This window comes from Pseudoliparis swirei, chromosome 9 (assembly GCF_029220125.1).
Source record: "Pseudoliparis swirei isolate HS2019 ecotype Mariana Trench chromosome 9, NWPU_hadal_v1, whole genome shotgun sequence".
NCBI lineage: Eukaryota > Metazoa > Chordata > Actinopteri > Perciformes > Liparidae > Pseudoliparis > Pseudoliparis swirei.
In genome coordinates, this window is record NC_079396.1 from 762,449 (window position 1) to 787,881 (window position 25,433).

Below are 25,433 nucleotides of genomic sequence, written 5' to 3' on the forward strand. Positions count from 1 at the left end.
GTTCCATAAGCTGAACGAACACATCATGACCGATGAACCAGAACTGTTCCACCCAGGGGCGGTTTTTCCTGCAGGCGGTATAAAAAAACCATTATTCGCAGGCGACGAGGGAGTGAATGTGCACCTTTGATCAGGGGGGCGTGGCCGGAGCGGAGTTCAGCACAGATGTGACATTTTCTCAGGGATTTTGTTCTTTATTTAATGTTTGTTCATTGTTGCGATCGTTGTTCTGTTTATTTGAAAGAAACTCAGTCTTGCAGGGCAAAATAGCGTTTGAAAGTTGCAATTCCGTTTACATGCAAAATCGTTTTTATTTTATTTTGGGGGGGCGCCACGAGTGAAGCTCGCCCAGAGCGCCACATGTGCGAGGGCCGCCCCTGGTTCCACCTTTGTTTGTGTATTAAGACACAACCCGTCCTCCATGGCTGCTGACGCAAATCCCGCTCCCGAGCTCTGTGGACATCACGTGGTTTCCTGCAGGTCTCGCGATACTTGCGGCCGCACAGCACTTCCATCATGGCAGGCAGGAAGTTGGTGCTGGAGGGGAGAGTCAGTGTCCAGACCTTCGTCCTCGGGCTCAGCGTGGTTCTGGTCCCGCTGGTCAGGACGTGGTTCGGCCATGTGGACTGGGTCTTCGACCACCTGACGGAGACCTCGGGGAAGATCGTGATCAGCCTCCACGTCGCGGCGGTCAACGGCCTGCTGCTGCTGGTCTACCGGGGTCCTCTGTACAAGGTAAGCCGGTCCCCCCCCCCCGGGACCGGGCTCCGGCTCCGGCTGCTCGCGCTCCGGTTCTCGGTGTAGCAGCAACGAGCTCCAGCGCCAGCTAGCTAGCGCTAGCTCATGCTAGCTGCAGCTCGCTAATGCCTCTAAGCGCCTTAACGAGATGAACCGCATCCGAGCCGGCGGTCCCGGGTACGCGGTCCCTGTGTCAGGGTCCCGGGGACAGGGTCCGGCTGCTGGTCCCGGGGACAGGGTCCGGCTGCTGGTCCCAGTCTGTCTCACCTCTCCAGGTGCTCTGAGTGGCTGAAAGTCTCTTGGTCCAGTTTGAGGTCCTGATGGTTCCCCAGAGACCCAGACCCGGTCCCACGAGGACCTCCAGGACCCACATGGGACATCATGTTCCCGCTCATTGTGTATAATCCACGTGACATTGAGACTAGAACACTAGAATAAATGTAATCTGGTTTAGTGACAGAACATCAATACGACATCATCTGATCATCAATGAGCAGATCAATACTATTGATCCTGTGACATACGTCACACTGAGGAGGTGAACCATAAATGTGACTTATCCATATTTAAATATTTTATAACTAAAACTACAATTTAGATATAATGTAAGATGTGTTCTTAGCATTAGACGTGTTAAATGTGTTGAAACCTTGGCAATAAATACGAGTGATGTCATCGGTCCACACATGACCTCAGTGTCACATGACCTCTGGGTGCTCGTGTCACGTGACCTCAGTGTCACATGACCTCTGGGTGCTCGTGTCACGTGACCTCAGTGTCACATGACCTCTGGGTGCTCGTGTCATGTGACCTCAGTGTCACATGACCTCTGGGTGCTCGTGTCACATGACCTCTGGGTGCTCGTGTCACGTGACCTCAGTGTCACATGACCTGTGTCACATGACCTCTGGGTGCTCGTGTCACGTGACCTCAGTGTCACATGACCTCTGGGTGCTCGTGTCACGTGACCTCAGTGTCACATGACCTCTGGGTGCTCGTGTCACATGACCTCTGGGTGCTCGTGTCACGTGACCTCAGTGTCACATGACCTCTGGGTGCTCGTGTCACGTGACCTCAGTGTCACATGACCTCTGGGTGCTCGTGTCACGTGACCTCAGTGTCACATGACCTCTGGGTGCTCGTGTCACGTGACCTCTGGGTGTCACTGAGGGCCCTCAGGAGCCTGTGAGGCTCCCGCTGACGGCCGTGTCCCCAGGTGGCCGTGAGGGCCTGCTTCCTGGGCGTGACCTTCGGCTGTGGACTCGTCATCAGCTTCTCGGACACCAGCTGGACTCACTTTGGATGGTAGGCCTTCATGCTCCTCACACGCTGCATCGATATGACGTGACCTTTGACGGCCTTGACCTTGTATCATGGATCCCAAATGTAGAAGCACATTTAAAAACAGAAGCTGAGTGTTCTAGAACCAAGAAAACGACGACAACAATAACCTCTAATGTCGACTGAGGGAAGAGCTGTAAGACGAGCTTTTAGAGCAGGCTCAGTGACCTCAGTGACCTCGATGGGCCGTGTGGTTGTTAAAGGGCAGAGGGATGACGCTGGCCCTTTAAGGATTGGTAGGTAAACAACCAGGTGACGTCTGCTCAGATGAAAGTAAAACATGTTGAACTGTAAATGATCAGAATGAGGTAAACTCTTGTGTTCAGTGTGGTTGGTAGCTCCGCCCCCAGCCTGTGACCTCATGGCGTGTCTCTGCAGGTACATGTGCTCGCTGTCCTTCTTCCACTACTCTGAGTACCTGGTGACGGCCATCATTAACCCCCGCAGCCTGTCCCTGGACTCCTTCCTGCTGAACCACAGCGTGGAGTACTCGCTGGCCGCCGCCTCCTCCTGGCTGGAGTTCACCGTGGAGAAGCTGAGCGTCCCAGGTGGGCGGGGCTCCTGCGAGGTCACGCCGTTGACCCGCGGGTCCCTTGGTTTAACCCTCGCTGCTCCGCAGAGCTGAAGCAGCTGAGCTGGCTGAGCACCGTCGGCCTCGTCCTCGTGATGTTCGGCGACTGCCTGCGGAAGGCGGCCATGTTGACGGCCGGGTCCAACTTCAACCACATCGTGCAGAACGAGAAGGCCCGGAGCCACGTGCTGGTGACCAGCGGCGTGTACGCCTACTGCAGGCACCCCTCCTACGTGGGCTGGTTCTACTGGAGCACGGGGACCCAGGTGAGACCACCAGACCACCAGACCAAGAGACCACCAGACCAAGAGACCACCAGACCACCAGACCAAGAGACCACCAGACCAAGAGACCACCAGACCAAGAGACCACCAGACCACCAGACCACCAGACCAAGAGACCAAGAGACCACCAGACCACCAGACCACAAGACCACCAGACCAAGAGACCACCAGACCAAGAGACCACTAGACCACCAGACCACCAGACCAAGAGACCACCAGACCACCAGACCACAACCAGGTCCATCCAGAGATCTCTGGTGGATCTTGAACTCTTTCATGAGCATCCAGAGTCTTCATGCTCCTGAGTGCTGTGCTCTGCAGATCATGCTGTGTAACCCCGTGTGCATCCTGGTCTACACGATAGCCAGCTGGAGGTTCTTCCGGGAGCGGATCGAGGAGGAGGAGCTCTCCCTCATCCACTTCTTTGCTGAGGACTATGTGGAGTACAAGAAGAGGGTCCCCACCGGGCTGCCCTTCATCTCAGGGATCCGGGTCAACTAGTCCAGCAGCTGGAGGCAGGACGTTACAGACTAGAAGCCCTGAGGGGTCAGACTGGGGGGTCAGACCAGGGGGGTCTGCCCCCAGAGGGAGACCCTGCAGCTCAAAGACAGAGACAGCTGCTGCTTTTCTACCTTAACTTCCAGGCCGCCACATGTCGTCCCTCAGCCGGCGTCTGTCTCTGCATGCGTCACCGAGTGGCTCCACCGAGATAATCAACAACCAATCGTACCAGAGACGGTTTGGATCCTCTGGGACATTTTGGAACTCTTTTTGTTTGGTTTTTGTAATAATGACCTGAGAGAATATATATATATATATATACCTGGAGAGCCCTTGGAATTAAATTGATCAGTAAATGGTTCAAATAAATTTCAAAAGCAGAGTTTCAAACGGTAGCACAGTTGGCATTTATGTATTTATATTATATGTATAAATATATATAATATATTTATTTATATATTATTATCAATATATATATTTAAATATTATATGTATGATATTTATATATTATAAATATAATATATATTGAATATAATATATATTTATATATATATATAATATATGTGTATACATATATAATTTTTTTTCAATGTAAAATAAATATGTAGAATTAAAATACTTTGCACTAGAATATCTGGGCTCTTCTACAATACACTGGTTTACATCTGGAAAAAGTGTTTAGTAGTTTTAGTTGCTCGTTGAGCTCGTTGAGCTCGTCAGGTGGAGGATCCCCACAGCTCTCGGGTGCAGACCTCGTACCTGTCGTCTTTAAAGGTGTCTGAAGGCTGGACTCCTTCAGGGGGGGACACTAACATCTGGATTCACAGAGGTCACCACAGAGGTCACCACAGAGGTCACCACAGCCAATGAGCCCAATACCCAAAGAAACCTGTCCGACTACTGAATACTCCACAGCTCCTAGTTCCTCCTCACCTGGGTTCATGTCACCTCCTCATAGCTCCTAGTTCCTCCTCACCTGGGTTCATGTCACCTCCTCATAGCTCCTAGGTCCTCCTCACCTGGGTTCATGTCACCTCCTCATAGCTCCTAGTTCCTCCTCACCTGGGTTCATGTCACCTCCTCATAGCTCCTAGTTCCTCCTCACCTGGGTTCATGTCACCTCCTCATAGCTCCTAGTTCCTCCTCACCTGGGTTCATGTCACCTCCTCATAGCTCCTAGTTCCTCCTCACCTGGGTTCATGTCACCTCCTCATAGCTCCTAGTTCCTCCTCACCTGGGTTCATGTCACCTCCTCATAGCTCCTAGTTCCTCCTCACCTGGGTTCATGTCACCTCCTCATAGCTCCTAGTTCCTCCTCACCTGGGTTCATGTCACCTCCTCATAGCTCCTAGTTCCTCCTCACCTGGGTTCATGTCACCTCCTCATAGCTCCTAGTTCCTCCTCACCTGGGTTCATGTCACCTCCTCATAGCTCCTAGTTCCTCCTCACCTGGGTTCATGTCACCTCCTCATAGCTCCTAGTTCCTCCTCACCTGGGTTCATGTCACCTCCTCATAGCTCCTAGTTCCTCCTCACCTGGGTTCATGTCACCTCCTCATAGCTCCTAGTTCCTCCTCACCTGGGTTCATGTCACCTCCTCATAGCTCCTAGTTCCTCCTCACCTGGGTTCATGTCACCTCCTCATAGCTTCTGGGTCCTCCTCACCTGGGTTCATGTCACCTCCTCATAGCTCCTAGTTCCTCCTCACCTGGGTTCATGTCACCTCCTCATAGCTCCTAGTTCCTCCTCACCTGGGTTCATGTCACCTCCTCATAGCTCCTAGTTCCTCCTCACCTGGGTTCATGTCACCTCCTCATAGCTCCTAGTTCCTCCTCACCTGGGTTCATGTCACCTCCTCATAGCTCCTAGTTCCTCCTCACCTGGGTTCATGTCACCTCCTCATAGCTCCTAGTTCCTCCTCACCTGGGTTCATGTCACCTCCTCATAGCTCCTAGTTCCTCCTCACCTGGGTTCATGTCACCTCCTCATAGCTCCTAGTTCCTCCTCACCTGGGTTCATGTCACCTCCTCATAGCTCCTAGTTCCTCCTCACCTGGGTTCATGTCACCTCCTCATAGCTCCTAGTTCCTCCTCACCTGGGTTCATGTCACCTCCTCATAGCTCCTAGTTCCTCCTCACCTGGGTTCATGTCACCTCCTCATAGCTCCTAGTTCCTCCTCACCTGGGTTCATGTCACCTCCTCATAGCTCCTAGTTCCTCCTCACCTGGGTTCATGTCACCTCCTCATAGCTCCTAGTTCCTCCTCACCTGGGTTCATGTCACCTCCTCATAGCTCCTAGTTCCTCCTCACCTGGGTTCATGTCACCTCCTCATAGCTCCTAGTTCCTCCTCACCTGGGTTCATGTCACCTCCTCATAGCTCCTAGTTCCTCCTCACCTGGGTTCATGTCACCTCCTCATAGCTCCTAGTTCCTCCTCACCTGGGTTCATGTCACCTCCTCATAGCTCCTAGTTCCTCCTCACCTGGGTTCATGTCACCTCCTCATAGCTCCTAGTTCCTCCTCACCTGGGTTCATGTCACCTCCTCATAGCTCCTAGTTCCTCCTCACCTGGGTTCATGTCACCTCCTCATAGCTCCTAGTTCCTCCTCACCTGGGTTCATGTCACCTCCTCATAGCTCCTAGTTCCTCCTCACCTGGGTTCATGTCACCTCCTCATAGCTCCTAGTTCCTCCTCACCTGGGTTCATGTCACCTCCTCATAGCTCCTAGTTCCTCCTCACCTGGGTTCATGTCACCTCCTCATAGCTCCTAGTTCCTCCTCACCTGGGTTCATGTCACCTCCTCATAGCTCCTAGTTCCTCCTCACCTGGGTTCATGTCACCTCCTCATAGCTCCTAGTTCCTCCTCACCTGGGTTCATGTCACCTCCTCATAGCTCCTAGTTCCTCCTCACCTGGGTTCATGTCACCTCCTCATAGCTCCTAGTTCCTCCTCACCTGGGTTCATGTCACCTCCTCATAGCTCCTAGGTCCTCCTCACCTGGGTTCATGTCACCTCCTCATAGCTCCTAGTTCCTCCTCACCTGGGTTCATGTCACCTCCTCATAGCTCCTAGTTCCTCCTCACCTGGGTTCATGTCACCTCCTCATAGCTCCTAGTTCCTCCTCACCTGGGTTCATGTCACCTCCTCATAGCTCCTAGTCCCTCCTCACCTGGGTTCATGTCACCTCCTCATAGCTCCTAGTCCTCCTCACCTGGGTTCATGTCACCTCCTCATAGCTCCTAGTTCCTCCTCACCTGGGTTCATGTCACCTCCTCATAGCTCCTAGGTCCTCCTCACCTGGGTTCATGTCACCTCCTCATAGCTCCTAGTTCCTCCTCACCTGGGTTCATGTCACCTCCTCATAGCTCCTAGTTCCTCCTCACCTGGGTTCATGTCACCTCCTCATAGCTCCTAGTTCCTCCTCACCTGGGTTCATGTCACCTCCTCATAGCTCCTAGTTCCTCCTCACCTGGGTTCATGTCACCTCCTCATAGCTCCTAGTTCCTCCTCACCTGGGTTCATGTCACCTCCTCATAGCTCCTAGTTCCTCCTCACCTGGGTTCATGTCACCTCCTCATAGCTCCTAGTTCCTCCTCACCTGGGTTCATGTCACCTCCTCATAGCTCCTAGTTCCTCCTCACCTGGGTTCATGTCACCTCCTCATAGCTCCTAGTTCCTCCTCACCTGGGTTCATGTCACCTCCTCATAGCTCCTAGGTCCTCACCTGGGTTCATGTCACCTCCTCATAGCTCCTAGGTCCTCCTCACCTGGGTTCATGTCACCTCCTCATAGCTCCTAGTTCCTCCTCACCTGGGTTCATGTCACCTCCTCATAGCTCCTAGTTCCTCCTCACCTGGGTTCATGTCACCTCCTCATAGCTCCTAGTTCCTCCTCACCTGGGTTCATGTCACCTCCTCATAGCTCCTAGTTCCTCCTCACCTGGGTTCATGTCACCTCCTCATAGCTCCTAGTTCCTCCTCACCTGGGTTCATGTCACCTCATAGCTCCTAGTTCCTCCTCACCTGGGTTCATGTCACCTCCTCATAGCTCCTAGTTCCTCCTCACCTGGGTTCATGTCACCTCCTCATAGCTCCTAGTTCCTCCTCACCTGGGTTCATGTCACCTCCTCATAGCTCCTAGTTCCTCCTCACCTGGGTTCATGTCACCTCCTCATAGCTCCTAGGTCCTCCTCACCTGGGTTCATGTCACCTCCTCATAGCTCCTAGTTCCTCCTCACCTGGGTTCATGTCACCTCCTCATAGCTCCTAGTTCCTCCTCACCTGGGTTCATGTCACCTCCTCATAGCTCCTAGTTCCTCCTCACCTGGGTTCATGTCACCTCCTCATAGCTCCTAGTTCCTCCTCACCTGGGTTCATGTCACCTCCTCATAGCTCCTAGTTCCTCCTCACCTGGGTTCATGTCACCTCCTCATAGCTCCTAGTTCCTCCTCACCTGGGTTCATGTCACCTCCTCATAGCTCCTAGGTCCTCCTCACCTGGGTTCATGTCACCTCCTCATAGCTCCTAGTTCCTCCTCACCTGGGTTCATGTCACCTCCTCATAGCTCCTAGTTCCTCCTCACCTGGGTTCATGTCACCTCCTCATAGCTCCTAGTTCCTCCTCACCTGGGTTCATGTCACCTCCTCATAGCTCCTAGTTCCTCCTCACCTGGGTTCATGTCACCTCCTCATAGCTCCTAGTTCCTCCTCACCTGGGTTCATGTCACCTCCTCATAGCTCCTGGGTCCTCCTCACTTGGGTTCATGTCACCTCCTCATAGCTCCTAGTTCCTCCTCACCTGGGTTCATGTCACCTCCTCATAGCTCCTAGTTCCTCCTCACCTGGGTTCATGTCACCTCCTCATAGCTCCTAGTTCCTCCTCACCTGGGTTCATGTCACCTCCTCATAGCTCCTAGTTCCTCCTCACCTGGGTTCATGTCACCTCCTCATAGCTCCTAGTTCCTCCTCACCTGGGTTCATGTCACCTCCTCATAGCTCCTAGTTCCTCCTCACCTGGGTTCATGTCACCTCCTCATAGCTCCTAGTTCCTCCTCACCTGGGTTCATGTCACCTCCTCATAGCTCCTAGTTCCTCCTCACCTGGGTTCATGTCACCTCCTCATAGCTCCTAGTTCCTCCTCACCTGGGTTCATGTCACCTCCTCATAGCTCCTAGTTCCTCCTCACCTGGGTTCATGTCACCTCCTCATTGCTCCTAGGTTCCTCCTCACCTGGGTTCATGTCACCTCCTCATAGCTCCTAGTTCCTCCTCACCTGGGTTCATGTCACCTCCTCATAGCTCCTAGTTCCTCCTCACCTGGGTTCATGTCACCTCCTCATAGCTCCTAGTTCCTCCTCACCTGGGTTCATGTCACCTCCTCATAGCTCCTAGTTCCTCCTCACCTGGGTTCATGTCACCTCCTCATAGCTCCTAGTTCCTCCTCACCTGGGTTCATGTCACCTCCTCATAGCTCCTAGTTCCTCCTCACCTGGGTTCATGTCACCTCCTCATAGCTCCTAGTTCCTCCTCACCTGGGTTCATGTCACCTCCTCATAGCTCCTAGTTCCTCCTCACCTGGGTTCATGTCACCTCCTCATAGCTCCTAGTTCCTCCTCACCTGGGTTCATGTCACCTCCTCATAGCTCCTAGGTCCTCCTCACCTGGGTTCATGTCACCTCCTCATAGCTCCTAGTTCCTCCTCACCTGGGTTCATGTCACCTCCTCATAGCTCCTAGTTCCTCCTCACCTGGGTTCATGTCACCTCCTCATAGCTCCTAGTTCCTCCTCACCTGGGTTCATGTCACCTCCTCATAGCTCCTAGGTCCTCCTCACCTGGGTTCATGTCACCTCCTCATAGCTCCTTGGTTCTCCTCACCTGGGTTCATGTCACCTCCTCATAGCTCCTAGTTCCTCCTCACCTGGGTTCATGTCACCTCCTCATAGCTCCTAGTTCCTCCTCACCTGGGTTCATGTCACCTCCTCATAGCTCCTAGTTCCTCCTCACCTGGGTTCATGTCACCTCCTCATAGCTCCTAGTTCCTCCTCACCTGGGTTCATGTCACCTCCTCATAGCTCCTAGTTCCTCCTCACCTGGGTTCATGTCACCTCCTCATAGCTCCTAGTTCCTCCTCACCTGGGTTCATGTCACCTCCTCATAGCTCCTAGTTCCTCCTCACCTGGGTTCATGTCACCTCATAGCTCCTAGTTCCTCCTCACCTGGGTTCATGTCACCTCCTCATAGCTCCTAGTTCCTCCTCACCTGGGTTCATGTCACCTCCTCATAGCTCCTAGTTCCTCCTCACCTGGGTTCATGTCACCTCCTCATAGCTCCTAGGTCCTCCTCACCTGGGTTCATGTCACCTCCTCATAGCTCCTAGTTCCTCCTCACCTGGGTTCATGTCACCTCCTCATAGCTCCTAGTTCCTCCTCACCTGGGTTCATGTCACCTCCTCATAGCTCCTAGTTCCTCCTCACCTGGGTTCATGTCACCTCCTCATAGCTCCTAGTTCCTCCTCACCTGGGTTCATGTCACCTCCTCATAGCTCCTAGTTCCTCCTCACCTGGGTTCATGTCACCTCCTCATAGCTCCTAGTTCCTCCTCACCTGGGTTCATGTCACCTCCTCATAGCTCCTAGTTCCTCCTCACCTGGGTTCATGTCACCTCCTCATAGCTCCTAGTTCCTCCTCACCTGGGTTCATGTCACCTCCTCATAGCTCCTAGGTCCTCCTCACCTGGGTTCATGTCACCTCCTCATAGCTCCTAGTTCCTCCTCACCTGGGTTCATGTCACCTCCTCATAGCTCCTAGTTCCTCCTCACCTGGGTTCATGTCACCTCCTCATAGCTCCTAGTTCCTCCTCACCTGGGTTCATGTCACCTCCTCATAGCTCCTAGTTCCTCCTCACCTGGGTTCATGTCACCTCCTCATAGCTCCTAGTTCCTCCTCACCTGGGTTCATGTCACCTCCTCATAGCTCCTAGGTCCTCCTCACCTGGGTTCATGTCACCTCCTCATAGCTCCTAGTTCCTCCTCACCTGGGTTCATGTCACCTCCTCATAGCTCCTAGTTCCTCCTCACCTGGGTTCATGTCACCTCCTCATAGCTCCTAGTTCCTCCTCACCTGGGTTCATGTCACCTCCTCATAGCTCCTAGTTCCTCCTCACCTGGGTTCATGTCACCTCCTCATAGCTCCTAGTTCCTCCTCACCTGGGTTCATGTCACCTCCTCATAGCTCCTAGTTCCTCCTCACCTGGGTTCATGTCACCCTCATCCTGGTCCTCCTCACCTGGGTTCATGTCACCTCCTCATAGCTCCTAGTTCCTCCTCACCTGGGTTCATGTCACCTCCTCATAGCTCCTAGTTCCTCCTCACCTGGGTTCATGTCACCTCCTCATAGCTCCTAGTTCCTCCTCACCTGGGTTCATGTCACCTCCTCATAGCTCCTAGGTCCTCCTCACCTGGGTTCATGTCACCTCCTCATAGCTCCTAGTTCCTCCTCACCTGGGTTCATGTCACCTCCTCATAGCTCCTAGTTCCTCCTCACCTGGGTTCATGTCACCTCCTCATAGCTCCTAGTTCCTCCTCACCTGGGTTCATGTCACCTCCTCATAGCTCCTAGTTCCTCCTCACCTGGGTTCATGTCACCTCCTCATAGCTCCTAGGTCCTCACCTGGGTTCATGTCACCTCCTCATAGCTCCTAGTTCCTCCTCACCTGGGTTCATGTCACCTCCTCATAGCTCCTAGTTCCTCCTCACCTGGGTTCATGTCACCTCCTCATAGCTCCTAGTTCCTCCTCACCTGGGTTCATGTCACCTCCTCATAGCTCCTAGTTCCTCCTCACCTGGGTTCATGTCACCTCCTCATAGCTCCTAGTTCCTCCTCACCTGGGTTCATGTCACCTCCTCATAGCTCCTAGTTCCTCCTCACCTGGGTTCATGTCACCTCCTCATAGCTCCTAGTTCCTCCTCACCTGGGTTCATGTCACCTCCTCATAGCTCCTAGTTCCTCCTCACCTGGGTTCATGTCACCTCCTCATAGCTCCTAGTTCCTCCTCACCTGGGTTCATGTCACCTCCTCATAGCTCCTAGTTCCTCCTCACCTGGGTTCATGTCACCTCCTCATAGCTCCTAGTTCCTCCTCACCTGGGTTCATGTCACCTCCTCAGCTCCTAGTTCCTCCTCACCTGGGTTCATGTCACCTCCTCATAGCTCCTAGTTCCTCCTCACCTGGGTTCATGTCACCTCCTCATAGCTCCTAGTTCCTCCTCACCTGGGTTCATGTCACCTCCTCATAGCTCCTAGTTCCTCCTCACCTGGGTTCATGTCACCTCCTCATAGCTCCTAGTTCCTCCTCACCTGGGTTCATGTCACCTCCTCATAGCTCCTAGTTCCTCCTCACCTGGGTTCATGTCACCTCCTCATAGCTCCTAGTTCCTCCTCACCTGGGTTCATGTCACCTCCTCATAGCTCCTAGTTCCTCCTCACCTGGGTTCATGTCACCTCCTCATAGCTCCTAGTTCCTCCTCACCTGGGTTCATGTCACCTCCTCATAGCTCCTAGTTCCTCCTCACCTGGGTTCATGTCACCTCCTCATAGCTCCTAGTTCCTCCTCACCTGGGTTCATGTCACCTCCTCATAGCTCCTAGTTCCTCCTCACCTGGGTTCATGTCACCTCCTCATAGCTCCTAGTTCCTCCTCACCTGGGTTCATGTCACCTCCTCATAGCTCCTAGTTCCTCCTCACCTGGGTTCATGTCACCTCCTCATAGCTCCTAGTTCCTCCTCACCTGGGTTCATGTCACCTCCTCATAGCTCCTAGTTCCTCCTCACCTGGGTTCATGTCACCTCCTCATAGCTCCTAGTTCCTCCTCACCTGGGTTCATGTCACCTCCTCATAGCTCCTAGTTCCTCCTCACCTGGGTTCATGTCACCTCCTCATAGCTCCTAGTTCCTCCTCACCTGGGTTCATGTCACCTCCTCATAGCTCCTAGTTCCTCCTCACCTGGGTTCATGTCACCTCCTCATAGCTCCTAGTTCCTCCTCACCTGGGTTCATGTCACCTCCTCATAGCTCCTAGTTCCTCCTCACCTGGGTTCATGTCACCTCCTCATAGCTCCTAGTTCCTCCTCACCTGGGTTCATGTCACCTCCTCATAGCTCCTAGTTCCTCCTCACCTGGGTTCATGTCACCTCCTCATAGCTCCTAGTTCCTCCTCACCTGGGTTCATGTCACCTCCTCATAGCTCCTAGTTCCTCCTCACCTGGGTTCATGTCACCTCCTCATAGCTCCTAGTTCCTCCTCACCTGGGTTCATGTCACCTCCTCATAGCTCCTAGTTCCTCCTCACCTGGGTTCATGTCACCTCCTCATAGCTCCTAGGTCCTCCTCACCTGGGTTCATGTCACCTCATAGCTCCTAGTTCCTCCTCACCTGGGTTCATGTCACCTCCTCATAGCTCCTAGTTCCTCCTCACCTGGGTTCATGTCACCTCCTCATAGCTCCTAGTTCCTCCTCACCTGGGTTCATGTCACCTCCTCATAGCTCCTAGTTCCTCCTCACCTGGGTTCATGTCACCTCCTCATAGCTCCTAGTTCCTCCTCACCTGGGTTCATGTCACCTCCTCATAGCTCCTAGTTCCTCCTCACCTGGGTTCATGTCACCTCCTCATAGCTCCTAGTTCCTCCTCACCTGGGTTCATGTCACCTCCTCATAGCTCCTAGTTCCTCCTCACCTGGGTTCATGTCACCTCCTCATAGCTCCTAGTTCCTCCTCACCTGGGTTCATGTCACCTCCTCATAGCTCCTAGTTCCTCCTCACCTGGGTTCATGTCACCTCCTCATAGCTCCTAGTTCCTCCTCACCTGGGTTCATGTCACCTCCTCATAGCTCCTAGTTCCTCCTCACCTGGGTTCATGTCACCACCTCATAGCTCCTAGTTCCTCCTCACCTGGGTTCATGTCACCTCCTCATAGCTCCTAGTTCCTCCTCACCTGGGTTCATGTCACCTCCTCATAGCTCCTAGGTCCTCCTCACCTGGGTTCATGTCACCTCCTCATAGCTCCTAGGTCCTCCTCACCTGGGTTCATGTCACCTCCTCATAGCTCCTAGTTCCTCCTCACCTGGGTTCATGTCACCTCCTCATAGCTCCTAGTTCCTCCTCACCTGGGTTCATGTCACCTCCTCATAGCTCCTAGTTCCTCCTCACCTGGGTTCATGTCACCTCCTCATAGCTCCTAGTTCCTCCTCACCTGGGTTCATGTCACCTCCTCATAGCTCCTAGTTCCTCCTCACCTGGGTTCATGTCACCTCCTCATAGCTCCTAGTTCCTCCTCACCTGGGTTCATGTCACCTCCTCATAGCTCCTAGGTCCTCACCTGGGTTCATGTCACCTCCTCATAGCTCCTAGGTCCTCACCTGGGTTCATGTCACCTCCTCATAGCTCCTAGTTCCTCCTCACCTGGGTTCATGTCACCTCCTCATAGCTCCTAGTTCCTCCTCACCTGGGTTCATGTCACCTCCTCATAGCTCCTAGTTCCTCCTCACCTGGGTTCATGTCACCTCCTCATAGCTCCTAGTTCCTCCTCACCTGGGTTCATGTCACCTCCTCATAGCTCCTAGGTCCTCCTCACCTGGGTTCATGTCACCTCCTCATAGCTCCTAGTTCCTCCTCACCTGGGTTCATGTCACCTCCTCATAGCTCCTAGTTCCTCCTCACCTGGGTTCATGTCACCTCCTCATAGCTCCTAGGTCCTCCTCACCTGGGTTCATGTCATCACCTCATAGCTCCTAGTTCCTCCTCACCTGGGTTCATGTCACCTCCTCATAGCTCCTAGTTCCTCCTCACCTGGGTTCATGTCACCTCCTCATAGCTCCTAGTTCCTCCTCACCTGGGTTCATGTCACCTCCTCATAGCTCCTAGTTCCTCCTCACCTGGGTTCATGTCACCTCCTCATAGCTCCTAGTTCCTCCTCACCTGGGTTCATGTCACCTCCTCATAGCTCCTAGTTCCTCCTCACCTGGGTTCATGTCATCACCTCATAGCTCCTAGTTCCTCCTCACCTGGGTTCATGTCACCTCCTCATAGCTCCTAGTTCCTCCTCACCTGGGTTCATGTCATCACCTCATAGCTCCTAGTTCCTCCTCACCTGGGTTCATGTCACCTCCTCATAGCTCCTAGTTCCTCCTCACCTGGGTTCATGTCATCACCTCATAGCTCCTAGTTCCTCCTCACCTGGGTTCATGTCACCTCCTCATAGCTCCTAGTTCCTCCTCACCTGGGTTCATGTCACCTCCTCATAGCTCCTAGGTCCTCCTCACCTGGGTTCATGTCACCTCCTCATAGCTCTTAGTTCCTCCTCACCTGGGTTCATGTCACCTCCTCATAGCTCCTAGTTCCTCCTCACCTGGGTTCATGTCACCTCCTCATAGCTCCTAGTTCCTCCTCACCTGGGTTCATGTCACCTCCTCATAGCTCCTAGGTCCTCCTCACCTGGGTTCATGTCACCTCCTCATAGCTCCTAGTTCCTCCTCACCTGGGTTCATGTCACCTCCTCATAGCTCCTAGGTCCTCCTCACCTGGGTTCATGTCACCTCCTCATAGCTCCTAGTTCCTCCTCACCTGGGTTCATGTCACCTCCTCATAGCTCCTAGGTCCTCCTCACCTGGGTTCATGTCACCTCCTCATAGCTCTTAGGTCCTCCTCACCTGGGTTCATGTCACCTCCTCATAGCTCCTAGTTCCTCCTCACCTGGGTTCATGTCATCACCTCATCGCTCCTCCTCACATGAGAACTAGAGGTACATCCAGGTAAGTGTTCTACTTCCTGTGCTCAGCGGTCTGAAGTGGTTCCGACCTGAAGGCCCGGGGATGAGGGACTCCCAGCTGGTCTGGACCTGAAGGACTTGGGTCTGCACCGCGTTATCTTTAATGTAGCATTCAGCATGCTAGCTGCTATCCCGACACGTCCCGGAGCTAACGGCTAATCCCACTCAGGATTACTAACCCGGGATACAGGGTTTAAGATAATCCGCTGGTTGTTGTCCTGTTTACGTCACCATTCTTCATGTTGGAATAAACATCGTGTTACTCTCAAAGAAGATCGTCTCAACATGGCTTGAAACAAGGTAATTATGTAGTTATTTAATACATTATCTGTTCTCTTCTCATTGTGAAGATGCGATTCAACAACGAGCTGTGTGTTTATGAGCAGCATAAACACGGCGTGAGACAGTGGGCGGGGCCAGCTGGAGGCCGTGGGCGGGGCCAGCGGAGGCAGTAATAAGTTTAGTTGTTTAGTTGTAATGTATCAGTGGCGGGCCGTGGGCCTGGGGCCTGGGCCTTCAGTGAGGTCCTACAGTCCCACCCGAATTAATCCACCTCTTATTCCTCTCATTATGATGCCATGGCTCTAGACCAGGGCTGCTCAATACGTCGATCGCGGCGTAGTATTGGTAGATCGCATGACATTAAAAAAAATTGGCCCGCCCCGTCATTTTCTCTATAGCACGTCTTTGTTCATTTATTAAACTAAACAGCCGTCTGATGTTGATCGTATCTACACAACAGCATGTCATTTCTCTCGGCTCTCCGTCTCGCGCGCTGCAGAATGCGCGCATCGGGACGGAGAAAAAGAAGAAGAAAAAAGTCACTTGCACTCGTTTGTTCACTAAACAGGGCATTGTCGCACCCAAAGCAGATTCCAAGTATATGCTCGACCAAATCGACATCTTCTCCTCCTTCCGCCATTGCGGGTTGAAAAAACAGCTTTGTAGTCCGCGAATTAATTCCTTTATCAAATTCAGTTTCCTAGTTCTGAGGTTCTGCATATACCTGCCCATAGGACCCGCCTCTCAATATTGGTTATCCAATCAAAAGACATGCAGCACTCCGCCTGCTAGCTGGCTCCTGTGCCGGTTCCGGGGCCTTCTAGAAGGCCTAGAGGAGCCAACTCTAAAGCTGATTGGTTGACACAACATTGTCATTCCCATTCACTTGAAGCTACCAGCGCCCGCAATGTTGATTCTGAAGGCCTAAGGGCAGATTTTAGCCCCCTGGCAACACACGATGGCTGAATATGATTGGATAAAAGATCTAACATAAAGACCAGCCCTCAAAATCTCAACCTGGCGCTGGCAGCAGCGCAACCAAGAGGAACGCTATGAAATTAAGAGAATAACTCTTACTCTGGGAAATAATTGAATTCATATTTGTGGGGAAATATATTTTGAAAAAAATATATATTCTGATGTTTAGGCCAGCAGAGAAGGCCTTGCTGGCCCTGACGGCCCGCCACTGTAATGTATTGATGCTCGCGGGCTCACCTGTAAACATGTCGGTGCTCCACGGCTCTCGGACATTCACACCGGGAGAGAAGCCCAAAGCTCAAAGCGGACAGAAAGGCAGTGCTTAATCAATCCCGGAATCATGGATCCAATCGACAGTTTGGCGTTCGATTACTCCATGTGACGCATGCGCACTGCCTGTCCTTTCTCTCTGCTAGCTCCTCCGCCATGGCGCCCACTGTGAGTGAAGTCGCGCGCTAACAGAACCCACGATAAGGACAGAAGTCCCTGTTACAGTCAGAGGGAACCGGAGGGGTTAGAAGACAGGGCGGGAAACACCGGGTTCGGGTTCTGGTTCCGGTCTGAAGTGTTTTTATGAGCATAGCGGGTTCAGTTTGGTCTGCGGCCGACAGTTAGCCGCTAAGCTTAATGGGAGGCTAACACGATGCTACATGACAAGCTAATGGGTTTTAATAACCACTGTCGAGTTAATGTGTTTAATACTGTCTAGTTACTGTATTTAATACTGTCTAGTTAATGTGTTTAATAACTACCGTCTAGTTAATGTGTATTAAACATGTTTCACCCTGTGTGTTCACCGTGCCGGTCTGTCCTCAGCAGAAGAAGCAGAACCCCGGTAAAGGCGGTAAAGGCAAGAAGAAGAAGCAGGTCCTGAAGTTCACTCTGGACTGCACTCACCCCGTAGAGGACGGCATCATGGACGCCGCCAACTTCGTACGTCCTCCAGCAGAACGCGACCGACTGCAGTCAACCCGAGGGCGTCAGAACACAAGATGTTTTGGGCTGTTTATGCTTTTATAACGTGTCTGAGTGTTTTTGTAAAGTCTTGTTTTTGGCGTTTCAGGAGCAGTTCCTTCAGGAGCGCATCAAGGTGAACGGGAAGGCCGGTAACCTTGGTAACGGCGTGGTCTCCATCGAGAGGAGCAAGAGCAAGATCACCGTCTCCTCCGAGGTGCCCTTCTCCAAGAGGTCAGTCGCCTGTTGTTGACCTTTAAGCTGTCACCCAGCCTTTAGAGCGTCTGACGGTACTTTGAGTCCCTCAGGATTCTGTCTTACCGACACGCTGCCGTCAGCTTCTTCAGTGTGTTGCCTCATGCTTCTGGTTCTGGTGGTCCTCAGGTACCTGAAGTACCTGACCAAGAAGTACCTGAAGAAGAACAACCTGCGGGACTGGCTGCGCGTGGTGGCCAACACCAAGGAGAGCTACGAGCTGCGCTACTTCCAGATCAACCAGGACGAGGAGGAGGAGGAGGACGAAGATTAAAGCAACCAGTCACATTTTGTACATCTAAATAAATGTTGTTTCCCAGTAAAGGAGCGTCTCCGTGGCTCATTCTCCCACAGCGGAGCTTCACGTGAGACCAGAAGGTGGAGAAGTGAACGAGGACACAACGTAAACTCACATGAATCTTTATTTGACCATTTCAATGAACAAAACTAAACAAAGTAACCCAGAGAAGTTTCACCATAAAAAAGAAGGCAGAACAGGGGGGAGGAAACACCCGTGCTGTTTTTAAAACAAGAACGTGCCTTCAGCTCCAGCACCGGAGAGATATGGAGCGAGTGCATCTACCGGTTCTAGAGGTTCAGAGGAACCGCTTTGAGCGCTGGAATAGTGGCGAGCCGACTCCGCCTGGAGAAGAGAAGGAATGTAACCGTCGAGTGAATCTCACATTCAGATCCTGATTGTAACGAGGAGCGGCCGGTCCTCCAGGAGGTCGGCTGACCCCTCGGAGGATGGGCTGAGCTTCTGGAGGGCCTTCGACCCTCTGAACACACACCTCCACATCCTGGACACACGTAGAAAAAGGCACAGATATGGAGCATTGGTCTCTGAAAAGCCCTCAGTAGGAAAAGACCGAGGGTCCGTCGTAGCACCCGTAAATGTGACGTAGTTTTACCGACTGCAACAAAGAACAACAGAACATGGATGTTTGGCTGAGTAGAAAATGGGAAGCACGCCTCTAGAGGGCTGAAGTGCTGGAGCAAACAGTTGCAGGTTCACTCAGGTGGAGGTACCTGGACCCCACAACGGCTCGGCTGCGATTAGTCCAAATTGTTGGCTGGTGGCTGAGATGTGTGGCGCCTCCCCTGAACTCGCCCTCTGGCCCCAGCGGGCGGACCAGGTGTTCCCGATGAGCCGGTCTCGCCGAGGTCAGATGGTACGGGGGTTGTACTCGGGCAGCTTCTTCAGTCTCTCTTGCTCCTGCTCCGTCTCCTGCCTGGCGATCACCAGCGAGTGGCAGTAGCCCATCACCACCTGCAACGACAGCCGGTCACCTCACTGCAGCGCCGCCCACCAGGGGGCGACGAGGACCGAGTCCACCGGCGCCCACCAGGGGGCGTTGAGTGAAATGGTTCAACAGTCATGTTTGCATGAAGGATGAATAACTTGTGACTCATCATCATCACTTTAGATCTGACCAATAGCTGCAGCTCTAGCGAGTCGTCAGCTGACTGAGGTGATGACCCAGCAGCATGGAGCTCCACGTGTTGTATGATGTAATGATCTTTTCCTCCACTAGGGGCCAATCAGAACCTTTAAGTCCATTTACCTGCTCCACGTAGACGCCGTCCAAGGTCTTGACCTCCTGGGCGGTGGTGGAGGATTTGGGTTTGTTGTCTCCGTAACCCTGAAGGACAGAAGACACTCAGCTCCGGGACCACGTCACGGGGACCACGTCACGGGGACCACGTCACGGGGACCACGTCACGGGGACCACGTCACGGGGACCACGTCACGGGGACCACGTCACGGGGACCACGTCACGGGGACCACGTCACGGGGACCACGTCACGGGGACCACGTCACGGGGACCACGTCACGGGGACCACGTCACGGGGACCACGTCACGGGGACCACGTCACGGGGACCAGGTCTTACCAGCTCTCCAAACGTGGGCGAGGGCCCCCAGCTGATGGTGCTCTCGTCAGCCGCCACGATGATGCTGCTCTTCCTGTTGAGGACAAACACGGCGTCACTCTGCTGCAGCGGAGCCACGAGAAGGAGAGGAGGGAAGGAGAGAAGGAGGGAAGGAGGACTCTCTGGACCTCCTCAGGACCGGACACTCACCCACATGACAGACTACGGACCTTCCAGCCGCACAGGTCCTGCACCACTTTGGGGTACATGGTGGACTCTCTGGAGGTGTTGGTCACGCCCCAGAAGAACAGACCGCCTGCAACACAACGCCATGAGACCGGGACCAGAGGCCTGCTCCTCCTCCTCCAGGAGGAGACCAGAGGCCTGCTCCTCCTCCTCCAGGAGCCCGCTGCTCCTCCTCTTACCCATCTCACTGATGGCGAAGGAGCACTGGTATCCTGAGCAGATCTGACTGGCTCCGCGTCCGGGGAAGTCGAACAGCTTCACGAGGCGAGGCACCATCTCGTCCTTCTGCTCCGTGTGGCCCAGCCGGCCGTAACCCCCGAAGCCCCAGCTGAACACCCGCTTCTGGGAGTCCAGCACCAGCTGACACACACACACGTTAGGTAACCATGGGAACCGTGGAACACCATCAGATGACGTCACGGCGCCCGCCGCTCACCGTGTGGTTAGACCCGCAGGCCACGTCCCGGACCACCACGTTGGGCACCGGCATGACCTGCCCGTCCTTGGACTTCTCGATGAAGATGGCGACGCGGCGGGCGATGAGCTCGCAGTCGAACTCGATGCGCTGAGCGCGGGCGATGAACTTGCCGTCGCTGTTGTGACCTGAATGAGAGGAGACACACCACCCACGAGGTTATTAAAGGTTACTTCGGTGCCCCCTGGTGGACACGGTGAGAATGACGCCGTGCGGCGAGCGTACCCAGCTGTCCATACTCCGGGCAGCCGAAGGAGTACAGGTTCCCCTTGCAGTCCACCACCATGCTGAACTCGGCTCCACAGGCCACCTTCACCAGCGGCTGGCCGTTGTAGGAGATCTGGAGGAGAGAGCCGGACCATGAGGACCACCAGAGAGCCGGACCATGAGGACCACCAGAAGCTCCTGGAAGGTCTTCAAGGACCAACGTCTGTTCCTCCGTTAAGGATGGAGGTCTGTGTATCGATGCCAGAGCTGAGGAGCACGGTGAGAAGGCTGCTCTCATCTGGAGGCCTGGAGCGCCAGCTGGTAGCAACACACCTAGTGTCGTGATACCTATTGTCGTGATACCTAGTGTCGTGATACCTAGTGTCGTGATACCTAGTGTCGTGATACCTATTGTCGTGATACCTAGTGTCGTGACACCTATTGTCGCGACACCTATTGTCGCGACACCTATTGTCGCGACACCTAGTGTCGCGACACCTATTGTCGTGACACCTAGTGTCGTGACACCTAGTGTCGTGACACCTAGTGTCGTGACACCTATTGTCGTGACATCTATTGTCGTGACACCTATTGTCGTGACACCTAGTGTCGTGACACCTAGTGTCGTGACACCTAGTGTCGTGATACCTATTGTCGTGATACCTAGTGTCGTGATACCTAGTGTCGTGATACCTATTGTCGTGACACCTAGTGTCGTGACACCTATTGTCGTGACACCTAGTGTCGTGACACCTAGTGTCGTGACACCTATTGTCGTGACACCTAGTGTCGTGACACCTATTGTCGTGACACCTAGTGTCGTGACACCTATTGTCGTGACATCTAGTGTCGTGACACCTAGTGTCGTGACACCTAGTGTCGTGACACCTATTGTCGTGACACCTAGTGTCGTGACACCTATTGTCGTGACACCTAGTGTCGTGACACCTATTGTCGTGACACCTATTGTCGTGACACCTATTGTCGTGACACCTAGTGTCGTGACACCTAGTGTCGTGACACCTATTGTCGTGATACCTAGTGTCGTGATACCTATTGTCGTGATACCTAGTGTCGTGACACCTATTGTCGTGACACCTAGTGTCGTGACACCTAGTGTCGTGACACCTAGTGTCGTGACACCTAGTGTCGTGACACCTATTGTCGTGACACCTAGTGTCGTGACACCTATTGTCGTGACACCTAGTGTCGTGACACCTAGTGTCGTGACACCTAGTGCCGTGACACCTAGTGTCGTGATACCTAGTGTCGTGATACCTAGTGTCGTGATACCTAGTGTCGTGATACCTATTGTCGTGATACCTAGTGTCGTGATACCTAGTGTCGTGATACCTAGTGCCGTGATACCTAGTGTCGTGACACCTAGTGTCGTGACACCTAGTGTCGTGATACCTAGTGTCGTGATACCTATTGTCGTGATACCTAGTGCCGTGATACCTAGTGTCGTGATACCTAGTGTCGTGATACCTAGTGTCGTGATACCTATTGTCGTGATACCTAGTGTCGTGATACCTATTGTTATGCTAACTCTGCGTTCACAACAAACACAGAAACCTTGCGTGACTATTCGTGGTTCAGTCGTGCCTTAGAGGGGGCGTGGCTTATCTCTGTAGAAACGGTTATCATTTTCACAAGAAGTAACCACTAGAGAAGCAGGAGTCTGGATCCCATGCTAGAGACACACACACACACACTTACCGGAGCCGGGCTGAGGACGGCGTCGGTCTGGTTGCCTTGACCCAGCTGACCCAGCTTGTTCTCACCGAAAGAAAACGCAGTGCCGTCGTCTGAGGAGGAACCGAGACGTCACGCACACAGAACGGCAGATATACACACACATACACATATATATATTTACTACGTTTGGGATCACCCAGACAATTTCGTGTTTTCCATGAAAACTCACACTTTTATTTATCAAATAAGTTGCAAAATGTATAGAAAATATAGTCAAGACATTGACAAGGTTAGAAATAATGATTTGTATTTGAAGTATTACTTTTTTTCTTCAAACTTTGCTTTCATCAAAGAATGCTCCTTTTGCAGCAATTACAGCATTGCAGACCTTTGGCATTCTAGCTGTTAATTTGTTGAGGTAATCTGTTGAAATGTCACCCCACGCTTCCTGAAGCACCTCCACCAGTTGGATTGGCTTGATGGGCACTTCTTGCGGACCATACGGTCAAGCTGCTCCCACAACAGCTCAATGGTTGAGATCTGGTGACTGGCCACTCCATTACAGACAGCAAGCTGCCTGCTTCTTCCCTCAAGAGTTCTTGCACAATGTGGAGGTGTGCTTTGGGTCATTGTCCTGTTGGAGGAGGACATTGGCTCCAATCAAGCGCTGCCCACAGGGTATGGCATGGCGTTGCAAAATGGAGTGATAGCCTTCCTTATTTAAAATCCCTTTTACCTGGTCCAAATGTCCCACTTTACCAGCACCAAAGCAGCCCCAGACCATCACATGACCTCCACCATGCTTGACAGATGGTGTCAGGCACTCTTCCAGCATCTTTTCACCTGTTCTGCCTCACAAATGTTCTTCTGTGTGATCCAAACACCTCAAACTTGGATTCATCTGTCCAGAACACCTTTTTCCAATCTTCCTCTGTCCAATGCCTGTGTTCTTTGCCCATACCAATCTTTTCTTTTCATTGGCCAGTCTCAGATATGGCTTTTCTTTGCCACTCTGCCTAGAAGGCCAGCATCCCGGAGTCGCCTTCACTGTCGACGCTGACACTGGCGCTTTTGGTACCATTTAAAGAAGCTGCCAGTTGAGGACCTGTAGGCGCCTGTTTCTCAAACTAGAGACTCTAATGTACTTGTCTTCTTGCTGAGTTGTGCACCGGGCCTCCCACTTCTTTCTGCTCTGGTTAGAGCCCGCTTGTGCTGTTCTCTGAAGGAGTAGTACACACCGCTGGAGGACATTTTCAGTTTCTTTGCAATTTCGCATGGAATAGCCTTCATTTCTAAGAACAAGAATAGACTGGCGAGTTTCACATGAAACTTCTTTTTTTCTGGCCATTTTGAGAGTTATCGAACCCACAAATGTGATGCTCCAGATAATCAACTAGCTCAAAGGAAGGCCAGTTTTATAGCTTCTCTCTTCAGCAAAACAGTTTTCAGCTGTGCTAACATAATTGCACAAGGGTTTTCAAGGGTTTTCTAATCATCCATTAGTCTTCTAAGGCGATTAGCAAACACAATGTACCATTAGAACACTGGAGTAATGATGAAATGGGCCTCTATACACCTGGAGATATTTCATTAGAAACCAGACGTTTCCACCTAGAATACTCATTTACCACATTAACAATGTAGAGAGTGTATTTCTGATTGATTTAATGTTATCTTCATTGAAAAAAACAATGCTTTTCTTTGAAAAATAAAGTCATTTCTAAGTGATCCCAAACTTTTGAACGGTAGTGTACACACACACACTTGCCTGTGAGTGCCAGGGTGTGGTTGCGGCCGCAGGCGGCGGCCACGACGGCGTGCTCCGCCAGAGCCTCGATGAGCTTCGGGGCCTCCAGCCTCTTGGTGTCTCCGTGACCCAGCTGACCTTTATCGTTCCGACCTGGGGGACGGCAGCCCTCCCTCCTCTCTGTCTCTCTCCTTCCCTCTCTCTCTCTCCTCCTCTCTCCCTCCCTCCCTCTCTGTCTCTCTCTCTCTCCCTCCCTCTCTCCCTCCCTCCCTCTCTGTCTCTCTCTCCCTCCTCTCTCTCTCTCTCTCTCCCTCCCTCTCCCTCCCTCCCTGTCTCTCTCTCTCTCCCTCTCTGTCTCTCCCTCTCCCTCTCTCCCTCTCTGTCCCTCTCTCTCTCCCTCCCTCCCCCTCTCTCCCTCCCTCTCCCCATCTGTCCCTCCCTCCCCTCCCTCTCTGTCTCTCTCTCTCTCCCCCTCCCTCTCTCCCCCTCTCTCCCTCCCTGTCTCTCTCTCTCCCTCCCTCTCCCTCCCTCTCTGTCCCTCTCCCTCTCTCTCCCCCTCTCCCTCCCTCCCCTCCCTCTCTGTCTCTCTCTCTCTCCCTCCCTCTCTGTCTCTCTCTCTCCCTCTCTGTCTCTCTCTCTCCCTCTCTCTCTCTCTCCCTCCCCTCCCCCTCTCTCTATCTCTCTCCCTCCCTCTCCGTCTCTCTCTCCCCCTCCCTCTCTGTCTCTCTCTCTCCCTCCCTCTCTCCCTCCCTCTCTCTCTGTCTCTCTCTCTCTCTCCCTCCCTCTCTGTCTCTCCCTCCCTCCCTCTCTGTCTCTCTCTCTCTCCCTCCCTCTCTGTCTCTCTCTCTCCCTCCCTCTCTCTGTCTCTCTCTCCCTCCCTCTCTGTCTCTCTCCCCCTCCATCTCTCCCTCCCTCCCTCTCTGTCTCTCTCCCTCTCCATCTCTCTCCCTCTCCCCTCCTCTCTCTGTCTCCCTCCACTCCCTCTGTGTCTCTCTCTCCTCCCTCTCCCTCTGTCTCTCCTCTCTCTCTCCCTCTCTGTTCCTCCCTCTCCTCTCCCTCCCTCTCTCTCCCTCCCTCTCCCCATCTGTCCCTCCCTCCCCTCCCTCTCTGTCTCTCTCTCTCCCCCTCCCTCTCTGTCTCTCCCTCCCTCTCTGTCTCTCTCACTCTCCCTCCCCTCCTCTCTCTCCCTCCCTCTCTGTCCCTCTCTCTCCCTCCTCTCCCCTCTCTCTCCCTCTCTCTCTCCCTCCCTCTATATTATATGTTCTCTTTAACACAGGATTATGAATCTGATGATATTAATCCTGAGTTAATGAGTCAGTTTACCTCTCTGTGTTTCCTCTCGGCCAATCAGAGCGTGGCCCTGCAGCTCGTTAAGACCCACTTAGCCGTGTCGTCATTAAGCTGCTTGGGCGGCGTTGACCACCGCAGCGTGTGCCTGGCTGGAGCGGGTGGTGCAGCATCACCATAA

General features: G+C 52.9%; 3 protein-coding genes across 3 annotated transcripts; 2 read left to right on the plus strand and 1 right to left on the minus strand.

Annotated features, from left to right (window-relative positions):
* On the plus strand, positions 1-3,825 carry icmt (isoprenylcysteine carboxyl methyltransferase). Its single transcript, XM_056422090.1, has 5 exons — positions 1-735; positions 1,955-2,043; positions 2,458-2,627; positions 2,699-2,916; positions 3,256-3,825. The coding sequence occupies exons 1-5, from the start codon at positions 517-519 to the stop codon at positions 3,433-3,435; spliced, it is 876 nt and encodes a 291-aa protein (XP_056278065.1). The 5' UTR covers positions 1-516; the 3' UTR covers positions 3,436-3,825.
* A 13,041-nt stretch (positions 3,826-16,866) lies between these two features.
* LOC130198961 (60S ribosomal protein L22) lies at positions 16,867-18,043 on the plus strand. The gene is made up of 4 exons (XM_056422096.1): positions 16,867-16,948; positions 17,327-17,443; positions 17,574-17,698; positions 17,849-18,043. Exons 1-4 carry the CDS (start codon positions 16,937-16,939, stop codon positions 17,991-17,993), a joined length of 399 nt encoding a protein of 132 aa, XP_056278071.1. The 5' UTR covers positions 16,867-16,936; the 3' UTR covers positions 17,994-18,043.
* An 80-nt stretch (positions 18,044-18,123) lies between these two features.
* On the minus strand, positions 18,124-25,425 carry rcc2 (regulator of chromosome condensation 2). Its single transcript, XM_056423390.1, has 10 exons — positions 25,401-25,425; positions 23,987-24,118; positions 22,240-22,328; positions 20,539-20,653; positions 20,275-20,441; positions 20,018-20,198; positions 19,803-19,908; positions 19,614-19,686; positions 19,285-19,362; positions 18,124-18,989 (listed from the first exon to the last, which is right to left on the minus strand). Exons 1-10 carry the CDS (start codon positions 25,423-25,425, stop codon positions 18,885-18,887), a joined length of 1,071 nt encoding a protein of 356 aa, XP_056279365.1. The 3' UTR covers positions 18,124-18,884.
* Positions 25,426-25,433: the final 8 nt, after the last annotated feature.

Bases quoted from the DNA above. Each gene is read 5' to 3' on its own strand.
- icmt (XM_056422090.1), top strand. From the start codon at position 517: ATGGCAGGCAGGAAGTTGGTGCTGGAGGGGAGAGTCAGTGTCCAGACC. The intron at 2,628-2,698 runs GTGGGCGGGGCT...GCTGCTCCGCAG, and splicing joins GGAGAAGCTGAGCGTCCCAG to AGCTGAAGCAGCTGAGCTGG. The intron at 2,917-3,255 runs GTGAGACCACCA...TGTGCTCTGCAG, and splicing joins ACTGGAGCACGGGGACCCAG to ATCATGCTGTGTAACCCCGT.
- LOC130198961 (XM_056422096.1), top strand. The intron at 17,444-17,573 runs GTACGTCCTCCA...TTGGCGTTTCAG, and splicing joins TCATGGACGCCGCCAACTTC to GAGCAGTTCCTTCAGGAGCG. The intron at 17,699-17,848 runs GTCAGTCGCCTG...GGTGGTCCTCAG, and splicing joins GAGGTGCCCTTCTCCAAGAG to GTACCTGAAGTACCTGACCA.
- rcc2 (XM_056423390.1), bottom strand. From the start codon at position 25,425: ATGCTGCACCACCCGCTCCAGCCAG. The intron at 22,329-23,986 runs GCAAGTGTGTGT...GTTCCTCCTCAG, and splicing joins CCACACCCTGGCACTCACAG to ACGACGGCACTGCGTTTTCT. The intron at 18,990-19,284 runs GTAAATGGACTT...CTGTCGTTGCAG, and splicing joins ACGGCGTCTACGTGGAGCAG to GTGGTGATGGGCTACTGCCA.